The following is a 22,187-nucleotide window of genomic DNA, read 5'->3' as shown; positions in this document are numbered from 1 at the left end:
TGTTGAGGAAGATGGATTCACATCTCGGATCTCATTTTATGCCTTCCCGCCAAGGAGGCAGGGTGAGGAGTAGGGTTCCCCTTTCACAGAAGGAGAAACTGACTGAACAAAGATGCACAAAAAGCCGGGAAGCCGCTCAGGTCCCCGACACAAAGGCTGGACCCTCCCCCCTATCGTCACAATCCAGGGTCCTGGGGAAGCCAGCTCCCCTCTCCCACCCCTCACCCTCAACCCGGCTCCCTGCAGAGATCTTAGGTGATTCAGCAGAGATGCTGGAGGCCAGAGCCAGGAGAAGCCTGCCCGCTTAGACACTGGCCGCTCGGTGGTCCTGGGTGCTTGGGAGGGGCCGGTGGTCAGTCCGGAGCCTGCTGCTTTCCCCTTCCTGGCGTCAGGCCGCTGGCCTCTGCTTGAACCTCGTTTGCGATGTAGCCTAGGTGACACGCACATGCCTTACGAGCTCGGTTGGACAGATTTAACAGGCTTGCACCATTTTAAGTTCTGTCCCTTTCATCTCCCTGGTGGTGCTGTTTGGCAAGAAGACGAGAGAGCTCAGTGGCCTGGCCTTCTCTGGACACGTCTCCAATCTGGTTTTCCTTCCCTGGGAAGTGCAGAGGAGGGGCGCGGGTGTGTGTAAGCCTGGAGCTGCTGGTGGTCCCTGCTTTTGTGAGATCTTCAGCCTTTCCATAAAACAGAGGGCACCTGTTGACACCTGGGCAGAGGTGATCTCATCGGAAAGAGGCATTGCGGGGCTCAGAGGGGCCGGGAGAAGGAGGGGGTCTTCTGAGAAGGTAGCTGAGCCTGTCTGGGGGAGAGTGTGTGATAGGCATGGTGGGGAGGGGGTTCTGAGGATGAAGCAACGTCCATGAAGAGCCAGCCACAGCCTTCCTGCTCGAGGAGCCCCATCCCTGTGTCCGACCCTGGGGAGCGCTTGACCACCTTGCAGAGGGGCAGGAGAGGGTGCAGGTGGACCCCCCCTGCTGACCACCCCTACCCCAACCGTGGGTGCCGGGTGAGCTCCCCAGGCCCCCGCTGGACCAGGTGCCAGCCCCAGCTCCCTCCCCGGGGTGGAGAGAGTGTCCCTGGGGCCAGGCCCCATGAGCAGTGGCTCTGCACATGACAGGGAGCCTGGAGGACCCCTCGGGGGCCGTGAGGGCTCTCAGGCCTCTGCTGGCGTGGTCACTTGCCCATCTGCCCACCCGCAGCTTCCTCTTTCTCTCGGTCAGGACCACAGCGCATCCAGACCCAGGCAGGAGAGCGTGTTGGCGGCCCTCAGGTTGGCCGTGGTCGTTGGCCCCGGAATACGGGCTGGTCAAGCTGCCTGGGCCCTCGGAGGGTCAGGTCACACGGAGGGAGTTTCCCTAGAGAGGGGCAGGAAGGTGAGGTGTGGCGGCCCCAGGGACACTGGCCAGGCCAGGCAAAAATCGTGGAGTCAGCCGACGCTGGTCTCACCCAGGCTCTGGCAGAGGGGAAACCAGATGCTCCCGGTCCCCCCTCCGTCCTCCTGGTCCCTCGTCCGTCTGTCCCCCCCTGCCCCCCGTCCATCCTCCGCCCTGTCCATCCTCCACTCCCCGTCCGTCCCTCCCGGGCCCCCGTCCGTTCGTCTTCCTGGCCTTCCGTCTGTCCCTCCCAGCTGCCCGGCCATCCATCCTTCCCCCGGCCCCCCATCTATCCTCCCCCCATCTGTCCTCCCGGCCCCCATCCGTCCATCCCTCCTGGCCCCCTGTCTGTCCCTCCCGCCCCTGCCCCGTCCATCTTCCCGGTTCCCTGTCTGTCCTCCCGGTCCTCCGTCCATCCTCCCAGCCCCCACCCGTCCATCCCTCCTGGCCCTCTGTCTGTCCCCCCAGGCCCCTGTCTGTCCTTCCGGCCCCCGTCCATCCTCCCTGTCCCCTGGCTGTCCTCCCTGTCTTCCGTCTGTCCTCCCGGTCCTCCAGACGGAAGCTGTGGAGTCAGCCGACGCTGGTCTCACCCAGGCTCTGGCCGAAGGGAAACCAGAGGCTCCCAGCCCGCCGTCTGTCCCTCCCTGCCGCCCCTCTCCTGGCTGTTCCTCATTCGGAGTCCCTCCCCTTGCCCTGTGGATCCTGGGGTGATGAACCCCCCGGGTGGTGCATCCCACCACCACACACACCTCCTGAGCATAGTAGGTGCTCAGTGGCCACCAGAGGCCTTGCCCCCAGCCCCGTGCCCCACTGCCAGCTCACCCAGATGGCCAGCTCTCCTCATCTCCCGTCCCAGATACCAGCTGCTTCCTGCTCCTCAGTTCAGCCTCTCAGCCACACCTGCCCCACTGTGGGGGAGACACGCCCTCCCTGAGGCTCCCTTGGCTTTCCTTCCTGGCAGGAGGAGGAAGAAGCAGGGCTGAGGGAGCCTCACCTCCCTGGGGTGAGGGTGGTGGCTTTGAGATTTCGATCCCCCAGGGAGGGAAGTTCTGCAGGGCCCCACCCCCAAATCCGGATTCTCAGAGCTCAACGGGCGGCTGCAGGTCTGCCCATGAACCCCCTCCCCATCACTACCACATCATCCCTGCCCACTGGCCTCCAAGCACTGGCGTCCACACTGGGAAGAAGATCCAAGAGCCTGGGAAGAGACCACCAGAGCCTGTGATGAGGGGCTCTCTGGTTGCAAGACCCCCCGCTCCGAGGAGGGTGTTCAGGCCTGCAGCTGGCGGGTTCCATTTCCCCCTACATCTCACGCACTGATAGTCTGTGAAGGTCAGTGGGGAAAGTACCTCTTTCTTAATTTTCTGACATCATGGGGTAATTTTGCATCAATCTGTTTCTTTCTTAGGGTTTGTGGGCAGGTTAGGGTGAACAGGATGTGGGTGGCAGGGATCAATTGCCCTGGCCTTTCTTCTTTGCTGGCAGGAGGAGAAGGGGACGACAGAGGATGAGATGATTGGATGGCATCACTGACTCAGTGGACATGGGTTTGGGCAAGCTCCGGGAGTTGGTGATGCAGAGAAGCCTGGCGTGCTGCAGTCCACGGGGTCGCAAAGAGTTGGACGTGACTGAGCACCTGGACTGAACTTCCTCTTTGCTATAGTTTAAGTGTTTAGGTTTCTAAGGACAGGTGCGTCTGGCAGACTATTTGTAAAGCATATGTCTTCCTATCAAACCCTATTTTCTGGGACACCCCTGGTTCTCCAGTGGTGAAGACACCGTGCTTCCACTGCAGGGGACTTGGGTTTGAACCTTAGTCAGGGAACAAAGATCCCACATGTGCATGGCAGGGGCCAAAATAAATTTTAAAAAATCCTATTTTCCTATTGCCTTTCATTAGAGGAAAGAAATATTTCCTTGGGGAAAAAACTGACTTGAGGACACTATTATCTCATCTTCAAGGGTTTGCGTAAGTATGATACTATTCTATCATACTATTCACACCAGTGGCCCAAAGGGTGGTTGTGTATGAGCCACCAGCCGGTGCCTCCCCGCTCTTGACCTTGACATTCAAGATCACGACTTTTGGTGGTTGAAAAATATACGTTTCTGGAAATGTTATAGGCAGAACAGGAAGGGAAGGGCATTCAGGGGACTCCGGATGGGGGCATTTAGAGTTAACTCTCTGCAAGCTCTCAGGTGGCACATTAGGACTGGTTTCCGATGCTCGTGAGGCTGTTCTGTGCAACCTGGGGGCACGTGTCACAAGGCACATGTGTGTGTGTATTTGGAGCCTGAGCTCCATGTGGATTGGGGAAGGAGGGGTCCACACAGGCTTGCTGAGTCCCGCTCTGTGCTCAGCCCTGAGCTGGGTCCGGTGGGGGCTGTATGGGAAAGAAGGTCACCGCCCGAGGACCTTCAGGCCAAGTGGAAGACAGGTTTCCAAGATGAGAAATCACTCAGGGACTCTGGGGTCATGGTGCCACCTTGGGGGTGCAGGCCTTGAGCCAGGGAGCTCGTGGAAGGGCTGCTCCCCGGGGCGGTCACAGTATGGGACACACCCAGGGCCCTTGCTCCTCCCCGGGGCTCTCACCCCGACCACAGGGAAACCAAGGAGCTACTGGCTGGGCTAGATGGGAACGTCAGCCTGTGGTTTGGGGGTGGGAGGGAAGGGGAGGTGAGCTGGGGGCTTGGGAGGGCTCCTCACCGGAAGTACCTACAGAACGTGGCCGGGGGTCTCGGGCACCGCCGGTAGGTTTGCTCCTCGGCCATCTTCTCACCAGCTCCAGGAACAAAACCGAAAAGAAGCCAAACAAGGAAGCAACAAGGCTTGAAGAAAAGCAGAAGTGGGAGCCTGCAGGCCTGACTGCTTCTGGAAGGGGACTGAGACCTCAGGACCGGCTGGCCTGGCGCTGTTGCAGGCGACGTCTGTGCTGGAGCGATGGCCCAGCTGCACCAGGCTACGTGGCTGCCCCCAGCTCTGCTGCTTCTCTGGGTCCCAGGTGGGGGCTGCCAGGGGAGGGGGGTGAGGGGAAGGGTGGAGGGTGGGGATGGAATGGGGGAGGGTGACTCAGACTGGGGCATGGTCTGCCCACTGCTTAAGATGGACCCCATCCTCGGAGGGCAGGGGTGAGGGTCCATCTCCCCTTCTGTATCCGTCTGGCCTTGCAGGAGCCACAGTGGGACACAGAGGAGGGGCTTTGCCGAAGGTTTGGGGATGAATTATTAGAGGAAGGAGGGCAAAAGGCAGGGAGTACCAGAGTGGGTGGCAGGGTGACCGCTGGGCACACCCAGGACGTGCTCGATGACAGGAGATGCCCTCTGGGTCACGGGTCCAGGGGGTAGAGGAAGCGTGGGGACCAGGCTGGGGCCAGCCCTTGTCTCAGGGTCACGGAGGTGAATGAACAGCCAGGGTGGCTTGAGGGGCCGGGACCTCAGGGGGCTGGTGGTCTCCAAGGAAGGGAGATGGAGATTCCCATCCCATCCGGGAAGGCGAGGGGGAGGAAGCAGGGAGGGGGGAGGGCAGAGCAGCTTCAGGGAAGGGAGGAGGAGGCTTGCTCCCTGGAGGAGAGGGCTTCCTTGTGTGATTTCTCTCCTGGTCGTCCAGGGGTGTTCACGGCTCTCAGACACCTCCTGCGGTCTTTCGAGTTTCATCCTTGTGTGTTCAGTCACTCAGTCGTGCCTGACTCTTTGGATCCCGAGGACTGTAGCCCACCAGGCTCCTCTGTCCATGGGGAATCTCCAGACAAGAATACTGGAGTCAGTCGTTGCCATTTCCTCCTCCAGGGGATCCCATCTTCCCGACCCAGGGACTGAACCCCTGTCTGCTGCGTCTCCTGCTTTGCAGGCAGGTTCATTACCACTGAGAAACTGGCCACCTGCTCATGACTCATTTTCCACTGTCCCTCTAGGGGGTTCTTGTGTGTTCGCAGGATCTGCCTGGGTGGAGGTTTCGTTGTTTCTCTGGTTTCCTCTCTTGCTGGTCACGGGGTCATCCCACGATGCCCAGGGCTGAGGAGGCAGTGGTCATGCCTCCCTGGCCCCTGACTGGCCAGGTGAGCCGTGTTTCCATTTAGTGTAAAGGGGGCACTGCCTGTGTTTTTAAAAACAGCAGCATCCGGAGTTAGGCGCTTTTTCATGATCTATTGAGATGATTCTTTACTGTCTGAGCCTCCAGGGAAAGAATCTGCCTGCAATGTGGGAGACCTGGGTTCGATCCCTAGGTTGGGAAGATCCGCTGGAGGAGGGCATGGCAACCCATTCCAGTATTCTTGCCTGAAGAATCCCACGGACAGAGGAGCCTGGGGTCCTACAGTCCACGGGGTCGCAGAGAGGCGGACATGACCAAGCGGCTGAGCACACACAGCACAGCACCGAGACGGTCACACCTTGTCTTGTGCTTTGCTTTGTGGGGTTTCACAGACATTGCCTTTTTCCAGTTGAATGTCTGTGGTAACCCTACTTTGAGCAAGTCTGTTGGCTCCATTTTTTCCAACAGCATTTCCTCCCCTCGTGTCTCTGTCCCATTTTGGTAATTCCTGCAAAATTTCAGACTCTCCACCAGAAAAAGATTACAACTCACTGAAGGCTCAGATGATGCATAGAATTTTTTAGCGATAGAGTAAATATTTTTAAGTTAAGGTATGTAAATTGTCTGTAAGACATAATGCTATTTGTTACACACTTCATAGACCGGAGTACAATGTAAGCATCGCTTTTTTCTTTCGGCTGTGCAGCATGTGGGATCTCAGTTCCCCAACCACGGATCAAACCCACACCCCATGCATTAAAGCATGGAGTCTTCCCCGTTAACCACCAGGGGAGTCCCAAACATAGCTTTTATATGCGTTGGGAAGCTAAAAGCTTCTTGTGAATTTCTTTATTGCAACATTTGTTTCACTATGGTGGTCTGGATGGAGGAGGAAATGGCAACCCGCTCCAGTATTCTTGCCTGGAGAATCCCACGGACAGAGGAGCCTGGTGGGCTCCAGTCCGGGGGGTCGCAGAGTCAGACACGACTGAAGAGACTGAGCATGCACAGTTGTCTGGAACCAAATCCCCAATACTGCCACAGCACGCCTATAGCTTTTTTCCTTTGAACTATTCAAGTGGTGGTTGTATTAAGATATTTGGCCGGGTTTTAGTCTTTGATATATGTTATACTGCCTTCATGATAAGAATTGGGCTTCCCTGAAGACTCAGATGGTGAAGAATTTGTCTGCAGTGCAGGAGACCAGAGTTTGATCCCTGAGAGAAGGGAATGCCTACCCACTCCAATATTCCTGCCTGGAAAATCGCATTGACAGAGGAGCCTGGCAGGCTATAGTCCATAGGGTCACAAAGAGTCGGATACAGCTGAGTGACTAAGCACGTATGATAAGAATTAGGAAGTTTTTCTTGTTTCCTTATTCTCTGCAGATGTTTAAATAAAATTGGGATTGTCTGGTCTTTGAAAGTTTTGAGAGAATTAACTTGTGAAACTGAGTTTCGCTCCTCAATTTTTGGAACGGAAAGAAAAAAGAACTTCTTTCTTCTCTTTTCTCTCCAGTTTTACTGAGGCATAATTAACAAGTAAAAACTGTGTGTATATATGGTGTACAATTACAGTGATGTTTTGATACATGTATACACCATGAAATAATTACCATATCACTTCACATAGTTAACTTTGGGAAAGGACTCCTTGCTAACACTTATAGGTACTGGTCTACATTTAAAAAAAAAATCTGTTCTGGATTAATATCGGTAATGTATACTTTCCTAGAAAATCACCAGTTTGGGGGACTTCCTTGGTAGTCCGGTGGCTAAGGCTCTGTGCTCCCAACGCCGGAGGCCCAGGTTAAATTCCTGGTCAGGGAAATAGATCCCACATGCCACAGCTAAAGATCCCAAGTGTGGCAACTAAGACCCAGCTCAACTAAACAAATAAACACATGTTTTTTAAAAAATGAAGAGAAAATCACCAGTTTTGCAGACATTTTTGTAGAGGCTTGTGGTTTACCCTATTTTTCTTTTTAATGGTTTACGTGTGCCTTTTTATTTTTTCTTGATCTGGTTACACACAAGAACGTCTATTTTGTTGTTTGTTTCTCCCAGTTGAAAAATCAGCTTTTCTGCGCATGCACTAGTTGCAGTGATTTTTGTCTCCTGATTCACTAACTTCTGCTCTGGCTCCACTCTCTCCTGGGTGGGTCTACTTTCTCCTGGGTGGGTCTACTCTCTCCTGGGTGGGTGTGAGTGCGCCGGCTCCTCTCCCCTGCTTGTGCTGGATGGTTCACACGTTTACCTGGGGTTTAGTGGGATGGGATTTTGTGATTCTGAAGTAAAACATTAGGAAAACAGAGGGACACCCTGTTAGAAGAGACAGACAAAGAGGCAAACAGACAGAGACAGGCACGCAGACAGAGGGACAGACAGAGAGAGATGATGAAACCCAGAGAGACAGAGAGATGGAAAGTGAGAGACAGATGGAGAGCGAGAAGGACAGACAGGCAGACAGAAAGAGAAGGAGAGACAGACACAGAGACAGTGACACAGAGAGACAGAGAGACAGAGACACAGGGAGAGAGCCAGGGAGAGAGACAGGGAGACAGACGGTGCACGGGGAAGGCAGGCCCCGGACACAGAGGGCTGGGTCCATGAGTGGAGATGAAGGGGGGCCCAGACCAGGCAGGGGAGCCGGGAGCCAGGCTGGAAAGGTGATAACTCGCAGTTGAGGGGACACAGGGCATGGAGTCCGGATGTGGGGAGCAGAAGCAACGTCTTAACCCAAGGAAGGGCTGGGACATTTATCTGTTAAGCACTCGGTGTGTGTTGATTTTACTGATTTGTTATTGTCTAGAAAATCGCACGTCCATCCAGATTCACACACTCACCTGGAGAGAAGGTCTTTTTTCCTTTTTTTGGCTGCACTGCGTGGCTTGTGGGGACTTGGTTCTCAGAGGGTTATCCATGTTCATTAGATTGAATTTTCTGAAATGTCGGCTTTCTTGGCTAGACACAGAGGGATGCCGGCAGCTTTGTGTGGTTCAACTTGATGTTATTCTCCAGGCATTTGGCGCCCATTATCTCATCCAATAATCTCAATGTCCTGCGAGGCTTACCAGTCATCGCCACATTACCAGTGAGGCCTCTGAAGCTCAGAGAGGTTAAGTAACTTGTCCCAGAACACACAGCAGACTCGTCACAGAACTGAGACTAAAACTCAGATTCTTCTGATGCCCTTTCCACGCCACCGTGGCACTGGCTACAGAGCATCTCAGGAAACACCACACCCTCGATGGGGCTGCAGAAGGCGTCTCTGCGGGGCGTCTGCCACCCAGGCCAGAATAGGACCCCCTGACGGGCTCCCAGGAGTGGGAGGATGGGGGCTTGTGGTCAGCTTCAGGTAGCTTTGAACAGAGAACTGTGTGGTCTGGGGGAGGTGCTCACACCCAAGTGTTTGCTGAGGGCCTACTATGTGCCAGACATGTGTAGACCTTTAAGATATAAGAAGGCCCCAGGGGCTTACATTCAAGTGTCTTCAAGTGATTTAAGAGCCTGAAAAGCCAAGTCAAATTAAAGACATCTAACTCTAGCAGAAGACAGCAAGCCACACCCTCCACCACTGTGGGGGCCCCGTCACAGAATTACAGGGCTGGTGAGGAGCCATATCCACAGGGGCCAGGGCGGGGGGGCGTGCCCTCGGCTTGGTGGCCAGCATTAATGTCACAAACGTCACCTTAGTCCCCCAGCTCCATGGCGGAGGACTGTCTGGGAGAATGGCAGACGCCAATCTCAGAAATAAAGCATGAGCTTCCTTGAAAATTAAGTCAACAGGAGCTGGGCAAACTGGAGTAAGACCCAGGGTGAGATGAAGGCTGTCAGTAAACTGTGTGTGTGGGTGATTTTTCATCCACAAAATTTGCCAGGCGTGTCCAGTGCTTCTGTGAACCATCCGGCAGCCCTCTCTCTGCCTTGGGGCACAGCCCCTTGGTGGGAACATGTCGGCTGCAAGCGGGTCTTCAGGTGACTGAGATGCTCCGGGCTGGGGGCATCCTGACAAGCTGGGAGATGGGAGGTTCCTGGTGGGTGAGAGGTGGGAAGGGCAGAGGAAAGAAAGTTGGGGTCTGGAGGAAAGGGCAGCTGTGGTCTTAGGGCTGACAGAGTGGAAGGGGCAGACTCTCAAGGTGTATTCTGGCTGATGCGGGGCAGCTAGCAAGAGATGGGGAACTTTTTGGGGTGGCCCCCAGGGTGTCCTGAACTAGGCCCACCTGATGGAGTTGGACTTGGTTGTGTCTTCCAGGCTGTTTATCCCTGAGTGGCCCCAGCAGAGTGACGGGCATCGTGGGGAGATCCCTGAGCGTGGAGTGTCGGTACCAGAAGCAATTCATAAGCAATAACAAATACTGGTGCAAACCCTTCTGTTTGTTACCACCGAAGATTGTGGAGACCACAGAGTCAGAGAGGGAAGTGACGAGGGGCCATGTGTCCATCAGAGACCATCCTGCAAACCTCACCTTCACAGTGACCTTGGAGAGCCTCAGAGAGGAGGATGCGGGAACGTACCAGTGTGGGATCGATGTGCCATTTTCACGTGACCCCACCGTCCAGGTGGAGGTGTCTGTGATCCCAGGTGTGTGATCCCATGCACACCCCTACCTCCCCTTGTACCAGCAACAAGGTGACCCGAACAGTCTCAGGTTGGAATAGCCAAGGCAGAAATCACATCAGAGAGCAAACTCTGTGTGTGTGTGTGTGTGTGTGTGTGTGTGGGTGTGGGTGTATGTATATTGTGTGTATGTGTGTGTGCACTCACGTGTGTGTGTATGTGTAGGTGTATGTGTGTATATTGTGTGTATGTGTGTGTGTGTCAGAGAGACAGTCAAGGCGCTGGCACGTCTCCTCGGTCTTGAGCGATGAGGTGCTTGTCAGGGAAGGGGAGGCAGAGAGGCGGGTGTGTAGCTGAGAGAGGAGGGCGCCGTGGGCTTTCCCGCAGAAACCCAGGAAGCTGTGCGGGGGAAAGTGGGGAGCTGAGCGGAGAGGCGGCGGGCGGGGTGAAGATGCTGAACACAGTGGGAGCGCTAACAAGATCTGCAGTCCAGGCAGCCGTCTCTGGCAGGCTCATGCGGCTGTGACTTGGTGGGGGTGGGGAACAAGACTTGGGGTGGGGGTGACTCTGGGGCCTCCGGAGGACCCTGACCTCATCATGGGTATGGGGTCAGGGCTGTTGGGGGCGGTACCTGTATCCCATTTGGAAACGTTCACTTGGCCCCGGGAGGGTCCTGGCTGTGGGGTCCTCCATCCTGCCCCCTTCCTGAGTGATTATTTTGTGTGAAATCAACCGAGAAAGGTTTCAGCGGGTGGTGGGAGAGTCAGTGGGGCTCCCTGAGTCTGATTTGTATTTCAGCAACAGCAGCGTCACCAACACCAAGGCCAACCCCACCGACTGTCACAGCAAAAGTTTCAACTGTGTTGTTGACCACCCTGGCCACAGAGGGTGCCACCCACAGTGCCAGCAGCCAGGAGGAATACGAGTCCACGCAGAACTGGAGGTAAGGTGCCCTAGGCCCGTGTCCTGGAAGCGGGCGTCCTCTGCCTTGGGGTCTGTTTGGTCAGGAGCCCTGTCCCCGTTGACTGGGGCCTCTGGCTCCCTTTGCACCCAGGCTGGAAGCCGGTCTGCATCTTCTAGCTTGGGCTGTAGGGGCCACACTGGACCTGCCCTGGGCTCCGAGAGAAGGCTCCGGCCGGGCAGAAGCTGGGGGTGGAGGGAGGGAAAGCTACATTTAATGAGAGCTGGTATGACGATATCCTGCCAGGCGCATGCTCAGTACCCCACCTGGACGTCATCATCTGCTCCTTACAATCCTTCACCACCATCACCCTCAGTTTATGGATGAGTAAACAGGCTCCAAGAGGTTAAGTGACTGAGTGGGTAATACAGTCACGGAGGCAGGCTGCCTCCCAGGCCAAGTTTATATGATTCCGAAGTTTTCGGTTCTTTCTTCCAAATTTGTGATTCTCGACCTTTTTCTGGCAGGGAGAGGTTAAAAAAAAACCCAGGAGAATCTGACAACATTTATAGTTTCTCTCCCTGGAAATATGCATATTGTCTGAAATCATTTCTGGGATTCACAGACTCCCTTTTTAAAAAAGTGATCAATTAATTATCATTTTTGGCTGCGCGGGGTCTTCGTGGCTGCACTGGGGCTTTCTCTAGTTGCAGTAAGTGGAGGCTACTCTCGAGTTCCGGTGCGAGGGCTTCTCGTTGTGGTGGCTTCTCTTGTTGCAGAGCATGGGCCCTAGAGCGTGAGCTCAGTAGCTGCGGTGTGTGTTAGTTGCTCAGTCGTGTCCAACTCTTTTCGATCCCATGGACTCTGGCCCTCCAGGCTCCTCTGTCCATGGGATTCTCCAGGCAAGAACACTGGAGTGGGTTGCCAGGCTCTTCTCTGGGGGATCTTCCCTACCCAGGGATTGAACCTACATCTCCTGTGTCTTCTGGGTTGGCAGGCAGGTTCTTTGCCAATAGCACCACCTGAGTTGCTGTGCACGGGCTTAGTCACCCCGCAGCATGTGGGATCTTCCTGGATCAGAGATCGAACCTGTGTCCCCTGCATTGTCAGGCAGATTCTTAACCGCTGGACCACCAGGGAAGCCCGAGACTCCCTATTCTGACACCATCTGGCGCCCTGCAAGTCGATTCCAGAACTGGACACCTGGGAGTCAGCACAGACTCCAGCATCCTGTGAGGTTCGTGAGGCTCAGTCTTGTAAGACGGCCTGACTTCAGATGCCAGGGCCCTTTGGGGATGCTCAGATCATCACATTTCTGATCAGTTGGATACATGACCCACTTGGGTTTGGTAATTGCTTAGGTAATCCACAGAATGTAGAGAAATGCTATACATACAGTTTTATCATAAAGTATAAAGGTCAGGGTGCTTCCCAGGAGGCGCTAGCGGTAAAGAACCCACCTGCCAACGCAGGAGACATAAGAGACGTGGGTTTGATGCCTGGGTTGGGAAGATCCCCTGGAGGAGGGCATGGAAACCCACTCCAGTATTCTTGCCCGGAGAACCCCATGGACAGAGGAGCCTAACCATGAAGGCTACAGTCCATGGGGTCCAGCCTACGGCTGCAGACTACTGTCCACGGGGTTGCAGAGTCAGACACGACTGAAATGACCCAGTACACACGCACAAAGGTCAGGACCAGTCAATGAAGAGACATGTAGGGCAAGGTCTGGGAGGGTCCTGACTGCAAAATTTCTATGCCCTTTCCCAGTGGAGTTGAGGGGCATCACCCTCCCGGGACTTTGATGTCTTTACCAACCAGGAAGTTCCTTCAAGTCTTGGTGCCCATAGTTTTTACTTGGGTTTCATTGCACAGATATGACTAATTGAATCATTGCCCACATGACTGACCTCAACCCCCAACACCCCTTTCCACTTCCCTGAAGGTCAGGCTGGCTCAGAGCCCCAAATCTCTCATCACATGGCTGGCCCTTCTGGTGACCAGCTCCCAGCCTGAGTCAGGCAAAATCCCAGGGAGATCCAAGCAGCTTGTGAATCACAAAGGTGCTCCTGTTACTAGGAAAACCTCAAGGATTTAGAGCCTCCCTTCCAGGAGCCAGAGGCAAAGGCCAGTCAGATTCTTTACTGTACGACACCCCAAGACCCCTCCACTGGCTTCCTGACAATCCAGGTGACAAGCTTTATGTCAGGCAAGGTGGGATTCAGGACCCAAACGTGCCGCCTTCAGAAACGACCTGCAGATGCACACCTGGGGAAGGGAGCTGGGTTTTTTAAACAGTACTTTCATCTGCTTATTTGTCTATTTGTCTCTTTATTTATTTTTTCCTGTGCTGGGCCTTTGTGGCTGCACAGGCTTTCTCTAGCTGCAGAGTGGCGCTTGCTCTCCAGTTTCTCTGCTCGGGCTTCTCCCTGCAGTGGCTTCCCTAATCGTGGAGCACAGGCTCTGTGGCTGTGGAGCCCGGGCTTCCTCCCTCCGCAGCTTGTGGGATCTTCCTGGGCCAGGGACCAAACCTGTTTGTGTCCCCTGCATTGGCAGGTGGATTCTTCACCACTGAGCTGCTAGGGAAGCCCCAGAGTTGGGTTTTGTATAACTGAAGCTTGTACAGTTCTCAGGGGAGGGGGGTGCATCTTTAAGAAAAAAAGACGAGAACATCATGGATGCCAGTTAGGCATAAAAGAAGGGGCCCAAGCAAGGGAGGGGCAGAGCCCAAGCCGTGTCAGTTCCCCAGGAAAGCAGCTGCTGCTGTCAAAGTGTGAAGTGGTAGAGTTTCAAGGTGATGTTTTCGCAGCCAGGTTTGTAATTGCAAAAGACTGGGCAAAAGAAATGCCCATGGAGAGGGAGGAGTTAAATAATATGGTCTGTCCACGCAATGGAATACTATGCAGCTGTGAAAAAAGCCCCCCAGGGAACTTCTGTATGTAGTGACATGGAAAGATCTTCAAGATGCATTGTGAAGTTAAAAAATAGTGTTTTTCACTGACTCAGTGGACGTGAGTTTGAGCAAGCTCCAGGAGATGGTGATGGACAGGGAGGCCTGGCGTGCTGCAGTCCATGAGGTCGCAAAGAGTCGGACACGGCTGAGCAGCTGAACAACAGTGTTTATACCAGCGGTCCCCAACCCTTTTGGCACCAGGGACCAGTTTTGTGGAAGACAGCTTTTCCACAGACGGGGGTGGGAGTGGATGGTTCAGGCAGTAATAAGAGAGATTTGGGGGGTTGGGGGGGTGAATGGGGAGGTGCTCACCTCCTCTGTATGGCCAGATTCCTAACAGTCCTCTGGTGGGTACTGGTCCATGGCCCAGGGGTTGGGGACCCATGGTTTATACTATGCCCCTTTTATGTGAAAAAAGGACATAGACAAAAATAATGTATATTCGTATTTTGTTGCATTGAATAAAGAGGCTCCGGAAGGCTCTTAGGTGCACCGTGTGAGTCTGTTGGGGGGATTTAGGTAGACGGGGGTTGAAAAGGAGGCTTTACGCTGTCTGCCTTTTTTTCAGTGGGCGCTTATCTACTGAACAAGCGAGGGAAGGCGGGACCCCCTGCCCCACCCAGCCCACCCTGTCTCCTCTCAGGCTCCATGCACTGCTGATCTCCTTGGCCCTGCTGCTGCTCCTGCTGGGGGGCTTCTCGCTGCTCGCCTGGAGGATGGTTCAGAGACGGGTCAAAGGTGAGTGAGCCCGCCACACCCGCCCACACCCCACCCGAGGGCAGGCCGGCCCCGCCCACACCTTCTGGTCCTAGAGGAAATGCCTCTGGGTTTCCAGAAGGGTCATCAGCTGTGTCTCCCCTGGGACCACATGGCCCGGGTGACCCTAGAGGGCAGGCCCGGAAGGGACTGTGTGGCTGAGAGAAGGTGACTTTAAGGCAAGAGGCCTTTCCCACGGCAGGGCCGGGGTAGGTGCTCGTGAAGCAATGTCCCTCTTCCGTCCAAACCTTTCCGTGACCTCCTACAGCCTCCAAAGTCCAGGCCTGCCCAGCATGGTCAAGGCCCTTGGCAATCTGCCAGTCCTCACACCCTGGAAGGCAGTGGTTTCTCAACTTCCTCCGCGTTTGTTCCGGGCACCTGGGGGGCCTGCCCTGCCCCCCACCGGCTCACTCCTGATGCCCTGAGTGCTGCTCTCCGCTTTCTTTCCTCTAGGCCCTCTTCCTGGCCCCCAGAGGGCAGGTCAGGGCCCCCTTCAGGGTGAGCCTCTGTTCTTCCGCCGTCAAAGCCCCTGTCCCACCAATTTGTCACTCCTGCTTCCTAGGCTGCCTCCCCAGCAGCCCACGCAGCTCCTGTAGATCAGAGACCCTTACCCAAGAAGGTATAGGAGCAGTATGTGTTGAGTGAAAGTATTATTTAATATTGTCACAGTAGCACCCAGGGAGCCTGTGGTCCAGCCACTCCCCTCTGAGCTCAGAGTCAAAGAGAAAATAAGATGCCCCCAGCATCCTGTCTGGTGCTCAGTAAGTAGGGGCTCAATAAACACGTGAGCTAATTAAATACATAGAAGAACAGAGGAACCAGTGACGCTGTGACCGTCTTGCTGGTGGATGGCCCAAGTTTTATCTGTATCATCTTAAAAAAATTCCACAGCGTGAGAGTTATGAGCTAGGTTTAATCTGGGGCAAAATGAGGACTGTAGCCTGGGAGACAGCACCGTAGATAGCTCTGAGAAACTGCTCCAAAGATTCAGGGGGCGGGGAAAGGTCAGCGTATCTGTGATTTTGGTGAAGAGGGGGAACACAGGCCATCCAGCACACATTTTTCCAGGAGGTTTCTATCAGTCTCGAGACTCTTCTGCTAGTCACAGGGAACAGTCGTCACCATGAAGGATGTTCGTGCTTTTCTAGAGTTGGGGAGATGCAAGGATTGGGCTCATAAAAACAAGCCCCTGAGCATATCTGACTATCTGAAGACCGCGCGCAGATGCCTCGCTCCTGCTCTCCACCCTGAACGCCTTTCGGGGGTGTTGAAGCAGCTGCATCAGCGCCTGATTTGATCTTTGCAGAGGCAGATGGCAGGCGCCCAGGGCAAGTGCCGGTTGTACTTGACTCCTGTAGGAGAGCAGCTTTCTGCCTGAGATGAGTGTGAGCCTTAAGGTTCCTTCCTGGACTCAGAGTTCTTAATTCCATGTGCACAGAGTGCCTGGGCAAAGGGGATGTTTGTTCAGAATGACCTATGCTGAGCCTTTCAGGGCTGCAGTGAAACCCTGGGGGCTCTGCCCCACGCCTGCAGTGCTAAACTGGGAGTTGGTTCTTACTGGGAGCAAAAGGGGAGACCCCGCTTTACTCTCTCACCTCCAGCATCCCTGTGGGGTCCAGCCCCTCCCTCCAGCACATCTCAGGCCTTTAGCAGCGAAATCAGCCTCAACATACATATGCCTGATGGATGGAAGGAAAATCACTTCCTCTTCCCCATCTGCTCTTCATATATCGCTTCTGGGAACCATCGCCTGAAACTTTAGCCCACACTGCTTTACCGCATGGGGGTTTTCCCAGCCTGGGTTGTCTCAGAACTATGGGTGTCAGGGATCTCCAGGGTGACCTTTCACCTAAAAAGCGTCCCTCCCCTTTAAAAACGGGGTGTGTGATTGCTGTAGAAAATTGGAAAAAGAAGGAAAGCACAGAGAGGGAAAGAAATTCACCCTAATAAATAGAAAGAAGAACTTGCACCACCCAGAGAAAACCAGCCACAGACGGTTGAGTCACATCCTTACGGGCTCTTGCAAATCTGACTTCTTAAAACGTTTGCTCCGTATGTAATTCCACTTTTGTTTTTTTTTTAATTAAAATTATGCTTTGTTGTCGGCTTGGTTTTGGTTGTGCTGGGCCTCCGTGGCTGCGTGCGGCCTTTCTCCAACAGTGGTGTGTGAGCTTCTCGCTGTGCTGGTTTCTCTTGGCGGAGAACACGGGCTCAGTAGTTGTCGCACGTCAGCTCAGTTGCCCAGCAACATGTGGGATCTTCCAGGGCCAGGGATCGAACCAGTCTCTGTCCCCTGCATTGGCAGGTGGATTCCTAACCACTGGACCACCGGGGAAGTCCTGTCATTCCACTTTTCAACCTTAACATTCTGTATGATTTTCCCGGCTGATAATCTCCAAATCCCTGAGTGCAGAGTTGACTCGTGTGAGCGGATCACACCTCGTCAAGGGATCTTTGTTTAACGGGAGAAAGGCTTTGTGTTCACGTAGCCTCTGTCTCTCCCCTGCTCGGCGTCTCAGCGCCTGTCTCCCGGCTGCCTCGGGGAGAGGTTAGGGTTAGTGACCCCTGGTGGTCCTGCTGGCCCCAGCCTGACGCCTGCCCTGTGCTCACTCTCGGTTCCTCCCCTGAGCCCACTCTGGTCATTCACTTCCTCATTCATTCACTCGATCACACAGCAAAGCCGTCCTGAGCACCTACTGTGCGCCAGGCCCTGTGCTGGGCTCTTGAGGACCCTGTCGTGACCAGGGAAGACTGGGTCCGCCTTCAGCGAGCTCCCTGTTCAGCTGTCTGCCACCCAACTCTCTCCATGTCTCCTTCCTTCCCAGGGTGGACTCCCATCTCTTCCTCACCAGCTTTTTCCCTCCTTCCCATCAAATCTGTCTGAGTTGAAGATATAGAGGATGGTAGGGAGCCGGCCCACAGCATCTGAAACAAAATATGTTCATACCTCAAGTGGCGCTAGTGGTAAAGAATCCACCTGTCAATGCAGGAGGGATAAGAGACGCGAGTTCGATCCCTGGATCGGTAAGATCCCCAGGAGAAGGGAGAGGCTACCCACTCCAGTATTCTTGCCTGGAAAATCCCATGGACAGAGGAGCCTGGCAGGATACCGTCTACAGGGTCACACGGAGTCGGACACGACTGACGTGGCTTGGCACACACGCACTTGTTCGTACCTCAGAGCCCTGGTTGCACGCTCTGTCTACAGTCCACAGGGTCATACAGAGTCGGACACGACTGAAGTGACTTAGCACGCACAGCACATGTTCATACTTCAGAGCCCCTGGATGCATGCCCCATCGAGCCAACCGGTGAGGTTCACCAGACGCCTCTGTTGTCCGTGACCTTGTGTCTCCTGACTCTGGGAATCTCACCGCTGACTTTGTGACTCCCTCCCTGAGGCTGGACAGCGTCTCTCCCTGCAGCACCCAGTGGGCTGTGGAGCTGCCTGGTGGAGATCCTAGATCAAGGGTGCTCTGCTGCGTGGGCATCACCTGCCCCCCTCAGCTCCTGGGGTCCCGGGTTGAAAGCGCCAGAGAAGTGCAGAGCTGCGCCCAGAGGCAGGACCCCAGACACCGTGTTGTAGGTGCCAGAAACAAGAGGCTGTGTGACCTGAGCTGGGATCCCTCAGAGCAGACAGGGCTTCCTGTCTGGGGGGGCCTGACCCCCAGGCCAGGGGATCACAGCAGATAAACCTGGTGACTTTGTATGCTTTGGTTCTCTAGGTCTCTGCAAGGTCACTTCCTTTTTATTATTTTATTTAAAAAATTTTTCAGTTCAGTTCAGTCACTCAGTTGTGTCCGACTCCTTGCGACCCCATGAATCACAGCACGCCTGGCCTCCCTGTCCATCACCAACTCCCAGAGTTCACTCAAACTCATGTCCATCGAGTCAGTGATGCCATCCAGCCATCTCATCCTCTGTCGTCCCCTTCTCCTCCTGCCCCCAATCCCTCCCAACATCAGGGTCTTTTCCAATGAGTCAACTCTTCGCATGAGGTGGCCAAAGTATCGGAGTTTCAGCTTTAGCATCAGTCTTTCCAATGAACACCCAGGACTGATCTTTAGAATGGACTGGTTGGATCTCCTTGCAGTCCAAGGGACTCTCAAGAGTCTTCTCCAACACCACAGTTCAAAAGCATCAATTCTTCAGCACTCAGCTTTCTTCACAGTCCAGCTCTTACATCCATACATGACCACTGGAAAAACCATAGCCTTGACTAGACGGACCTTTGTTGGCAAAGTAATTTCTCTGCTTTTCAATATGCTATCTAGGTTGGTCATAACTTTCCTTCCAAGGAGTAAGTGTCTTTTAATTTCATGGCTGCAATCACCATCTGCAGTGATTTTGGAGCCCCTCAAAATAAAGTCTGACACTTTTTCCCCATCTATTTCCCATGAAGTGATGGGACCAGATGCCATGATCTTCATTTTCTGAATGTTGAGATTTAAGCCAACTTTTTCACTTCCTCTTTCACTTTCATCAGGAGACTATTTAGTTCCTCTTCACTTTCTGCCATAAGGGTGGTGTCATCTGCATATCTGAGGTTATTGATTAGGGTTTGTTGAAACACAGCTGGACTTCATCCCCAGTGTTGATAATTCAGTATGGCTGTGGTGGGGCCTGCAAAACTGCATTTTTTCAATTGGTAAAAAAAAAAAAAAAAAACTTATCAAATTTGTCATCTTAACCATTTCTGAGTTTACAGTTTGGTAGTGTCAAGGGTGTTTATATTGTTGCAAAAGAGCCCTCTGGATCTTGTTCATCATGCAGACATTGCCTGTTAGATGAGTGCCCTTCCTTTCTCATCTCCCTCACCTGGAAGCGTGGAGTCTGAACCACCAGATCCCCAGGGAAGTCCCTAAGGGACGTTTTCACGAGTGGCTGTTCTGGGAACCACCTTCGTTTGATCCCTTCTCCCCCAGCTGGAGCCTTCCTGCTTCTTCATTCACTCATTTCCTCATTCACTAATTCACCCACTCAACAAGCCCTTGAGTTCCCCCCATGCTGCTGGCCTGAAGCTATAGGTCCCCCGGGCTGAAGTCTCTAGGGAAAGGCTTTCCTCCAGGTGGACCACAGGGATCCGCATCCTGCCCCATTCTAGGATTCAGTCTCCTTCCTCTTCTCTTGCCTCTTTAGCTGGAAAGAAACCAGAGCCGCCTCAGAGCCGCAGTCAGGTAAGGAGGGTCCAGCAGGAGGCGTGTCAGGGTGGCCGGGAGGCACAAAGGGGATGCTAGGGACCCAGTCTGTGCTTTAGCTGGTGGAGGTCCGTGTGGATCCCACACAGATAGAGCGAGGTGATCACTTAGAGCTGGAAGAACAACGCCTGGGAGGTCTGGTCACTGGGTCACCGTGAGCTCTGGCCAGCCTGTTCCCTTCCAGGTGAGGGGGAGGGGCGGAGGGCCCTCTGGCTCAGCTGTTGACCTGACCATTCAAACACTCCCCAGAGAGGACCTGAGTGGGGGAGGGGGAAGGCAGGATGGGAAGGCTGGGGCACCCAGAGCGCAGAGGGGAAGGGCAGATGCTTGCAGGGACACGGGCCTCTCTAGGCTCCAAACCCTGCACTCCTGTCCACCGCAGGCTGCCGAGCAGACTGAGCCCAGCTATGCGAATCTGGAGCTGCAGACGTGGCCCCTTTCGGGAAAGCCCGTTCAACCCACGCGGGCGGAGGTGGAATACAGCACAGTGGTGAGTGCGAGGGCCCAGCCCCCGTCCTGCGGACCGCGGGCCGTGGCAGAGGCATCGGCACATGGGGTCCGGCAGGCGGGGAGGGGAGAGAGGCTCGACTGGTCACCTTGTGCTTCTGAAGGACGAGGAGACACAGGAAACCAGTCAAGTGCTGGGGACGTCTCTGGCGGTCCAGCGGCTGAGACCTGGCCTTCCAATGCAGGGGTGCAGGTTTGATCCCTGGTTGGGGAGGTGAGATCCCACATGCCTCTTGGCCAGAAAACCAAAACACGAAACAGAAGCAATATTGTAATAAATTCAATAAGGACTAAGAAAGGTCCACATCAAAAAAATCTTAGACAAGAAAAGAAAATGAAGAAAGTGGTGTAGATTTCGCCAGACTTTGGTGTCTCTGTGGCTGAGGGGTCGCGTGGGAGATGAAGGGGCTTTTGGAATGGCCAGTGGATAATCAAGAGTCAATAAAGTACAGCATTTATTAAGCACCTACTATGTACCATATGGACTTCCCCGGTGGCTCAGACGATAAAAGAATCTACCTACAATGCAGGAGACCCGGGTTTGCTCCCTGGGTGGGGAAGATCCCCTGGAGAAGGAAATGGCACCCCACTCCAGTACTCTTGCCTGGAAAATCCCATGGATGGACAGAGGAGCCTGGGAGGCTACAGTCCATGGGGTCGCAAAGAGTTGGACACGACTGAGCGACTTCACTTTCCCTTTCATGTACCAGGTGGGCTTCCCTGGTGGCGCTGGTGGTGAAGAATCTGCCTGCCATTGCCGTAGACACGAGAGACGCAGGCTCCATCCCTGGGGTGGGAAGACCCCCTGGAGGAGGGCATGGCACCCCACTCCAGTGCTCTTGCCTGGAGAATCCCATGGACAGAGGAGCCTGGCGGGCTGCAGTCCATGGGGTCGCACAGAGTCGGACACGACTGAAGCGACTTAGCCGGCACGCACACTCACGTACCGTACACTCCATGTTAAAGCCGGTGTTTTTTCACTGTTTTGGTCCCGTCATCTCTTTGGTATGAACTCTACTTTTTAGATTTTTACCAATGAGCCCCTGTGGGTCAAGCCGTAGGCACGGCATTGAAAAGTGGAATAACGGAAGAGGTTGCCTCCCGTCCCCACCCCGTGCAGGGTCATAACTCACCCTTGAGCGGAAAGAGTTTAGGCAGAGGTTGAGGGATTAGTTGTTAGAGAAGATGAGATGGAGGTTTGAGCGTCAGACACGTGGCCCGGGACTAGCAACATCCTAGCCTTTTTAGCTTTTGGTGACTAATGACCCCAAAGCAGACCCCAGGCACCCCCCAGCACTGGTGCTGTGTCTTCAATAGTGATCAGGGCTCCTGGCCTTTCCCAACCAATAGAAGTTGATCAGAGGCCAGACAAGAAAGTCAGGCAAGGCTCTGTTGGGGCCCCTGCTGCGGCAGGAGGGAGCAAGGACAAGCAACAGTCTTCCTTGCTTGGGGGCCGGTGGTTCCTTATACGGGGTGAGGGGAGGGGTGTGTCCGGGGAGAGGGAGGGAGAGGGAGGGAGAGGGAGGGAGAGGGAGGGAGAGGGAGGGAGAGGGAGGGAGAGGGAGGGAGAGGGAGGGAGAGGGAGGGAGAGGGAGGGAGAGGGAGGGAGAGGGAGGGAGAGGTGGCTTAGGTGTTTGCTCGCCTCTTGGGGGTTAATCTATGCAGCGGGGCATGCGCAGTACCCTGCTTTTGCTCCAGGCTCCTCAAAAGCGGCAGTTGGGTTTTTTGGTCTCTTTGTATCTCTAATCCAGAATTTGCCCCAGCTGTGCATGCTTGCACTTCTGTCTAGTCCCTTAGAGTTTCTTTGGATTTTGTTGCTCGAGGAGACGTTTGTCCAGGTGCAAGCCCTGCAGCAAAGGGTCTCAGGTCTGGCATGTCTCATCTTGACCAGGTGGGGGCAGAGCAG

At 54.4% G+C, this 22,187-nt stretch overlaps 1 protein-coding gene and 1 long non-coding RNA gene across 25 annotated transcripts in view; one reads left to right on the top strand and one right to left on the bottom strand.

The window, feature by feature from the left end:
- On the bottom strand, positions 1-2,694 carry LOC138415424 (uncharacterized). The gene is made up of 2 exons (XR_011247235.1): positions 2,199-2,694; positions 1-1,358 (listed from the first exon to the last, which is right to left on the bottom strand). It is a non-coding gene; the product is annotated as an uncharacterized lncRNA (long non-coding RNA).
- Positions 2,309-22,187, top strand: part of LOC138415423 (CMRF35-like molecule 8) — a 31,992-nt gene continuing 12,113 nt past the window's right edge. For 5 of the 24 annotated variants that reach the window (XR_011247225.1, XR_011247224.1, XR_011247223.1 and 2 more), the window contains exons 1-6: positions 3,949-4,378; positions 9,661-9,990; positions 10,765-10,909; positions 14,389-14,558; positions 19,716-19,753; positions 20,157-20,264. Coding sequence is in view for 12 of the 24 variants with exons in the window: in XM_069544012.1 (XP_069400113.1) it covers positions 4,318-4,378; positions 9,661-9,990; positions 10,765-10,909; positions 11,982-12,104; positions 14,389-14,558; positions 19,716-19,753; positions 20,157-20,264 (975 nt within the window). In the remaining 12 variants the exon portion in view is untranslated. Of the gene's footprint in view, positions 2,709-2,861; positions 3,067-3,637; positions 4,379-9,660; positions 9,991-10,764; positions 10,910-11,981; positions 12,105-13,873; positions 14,303-14,388; positions 14,559-19,715; positions 19,754-20,156; positions 20,265-22,187 lie in introns of those variants that run through there. The other 19 variants (XR_011247231.1, XR_011247230.1, XR_011247232.1 and 16 more) reach the window with 14 other exon arrangements.

Source organism: Ovis canadensis, chromosome 11, assembly GCF_042477335.2.
Source record: "Ovis canadensis isolate MfBH-ARS-UI-01 breed Bighorn chromosome 11, ARS-UI_OviCan_v2, whole genome shotgun sequence".
Classification (NCBI taxonomy): Eukaryota; Metazoa; Chordata; class Mammalia; order Artiodactyla; family Bovidae; genus Ovis; species Ovis canadensis.
Note: the sequence above shows the minus strand (reverse complement) of the source record. Positions and strands in the feature narration are given on the sequence as shown.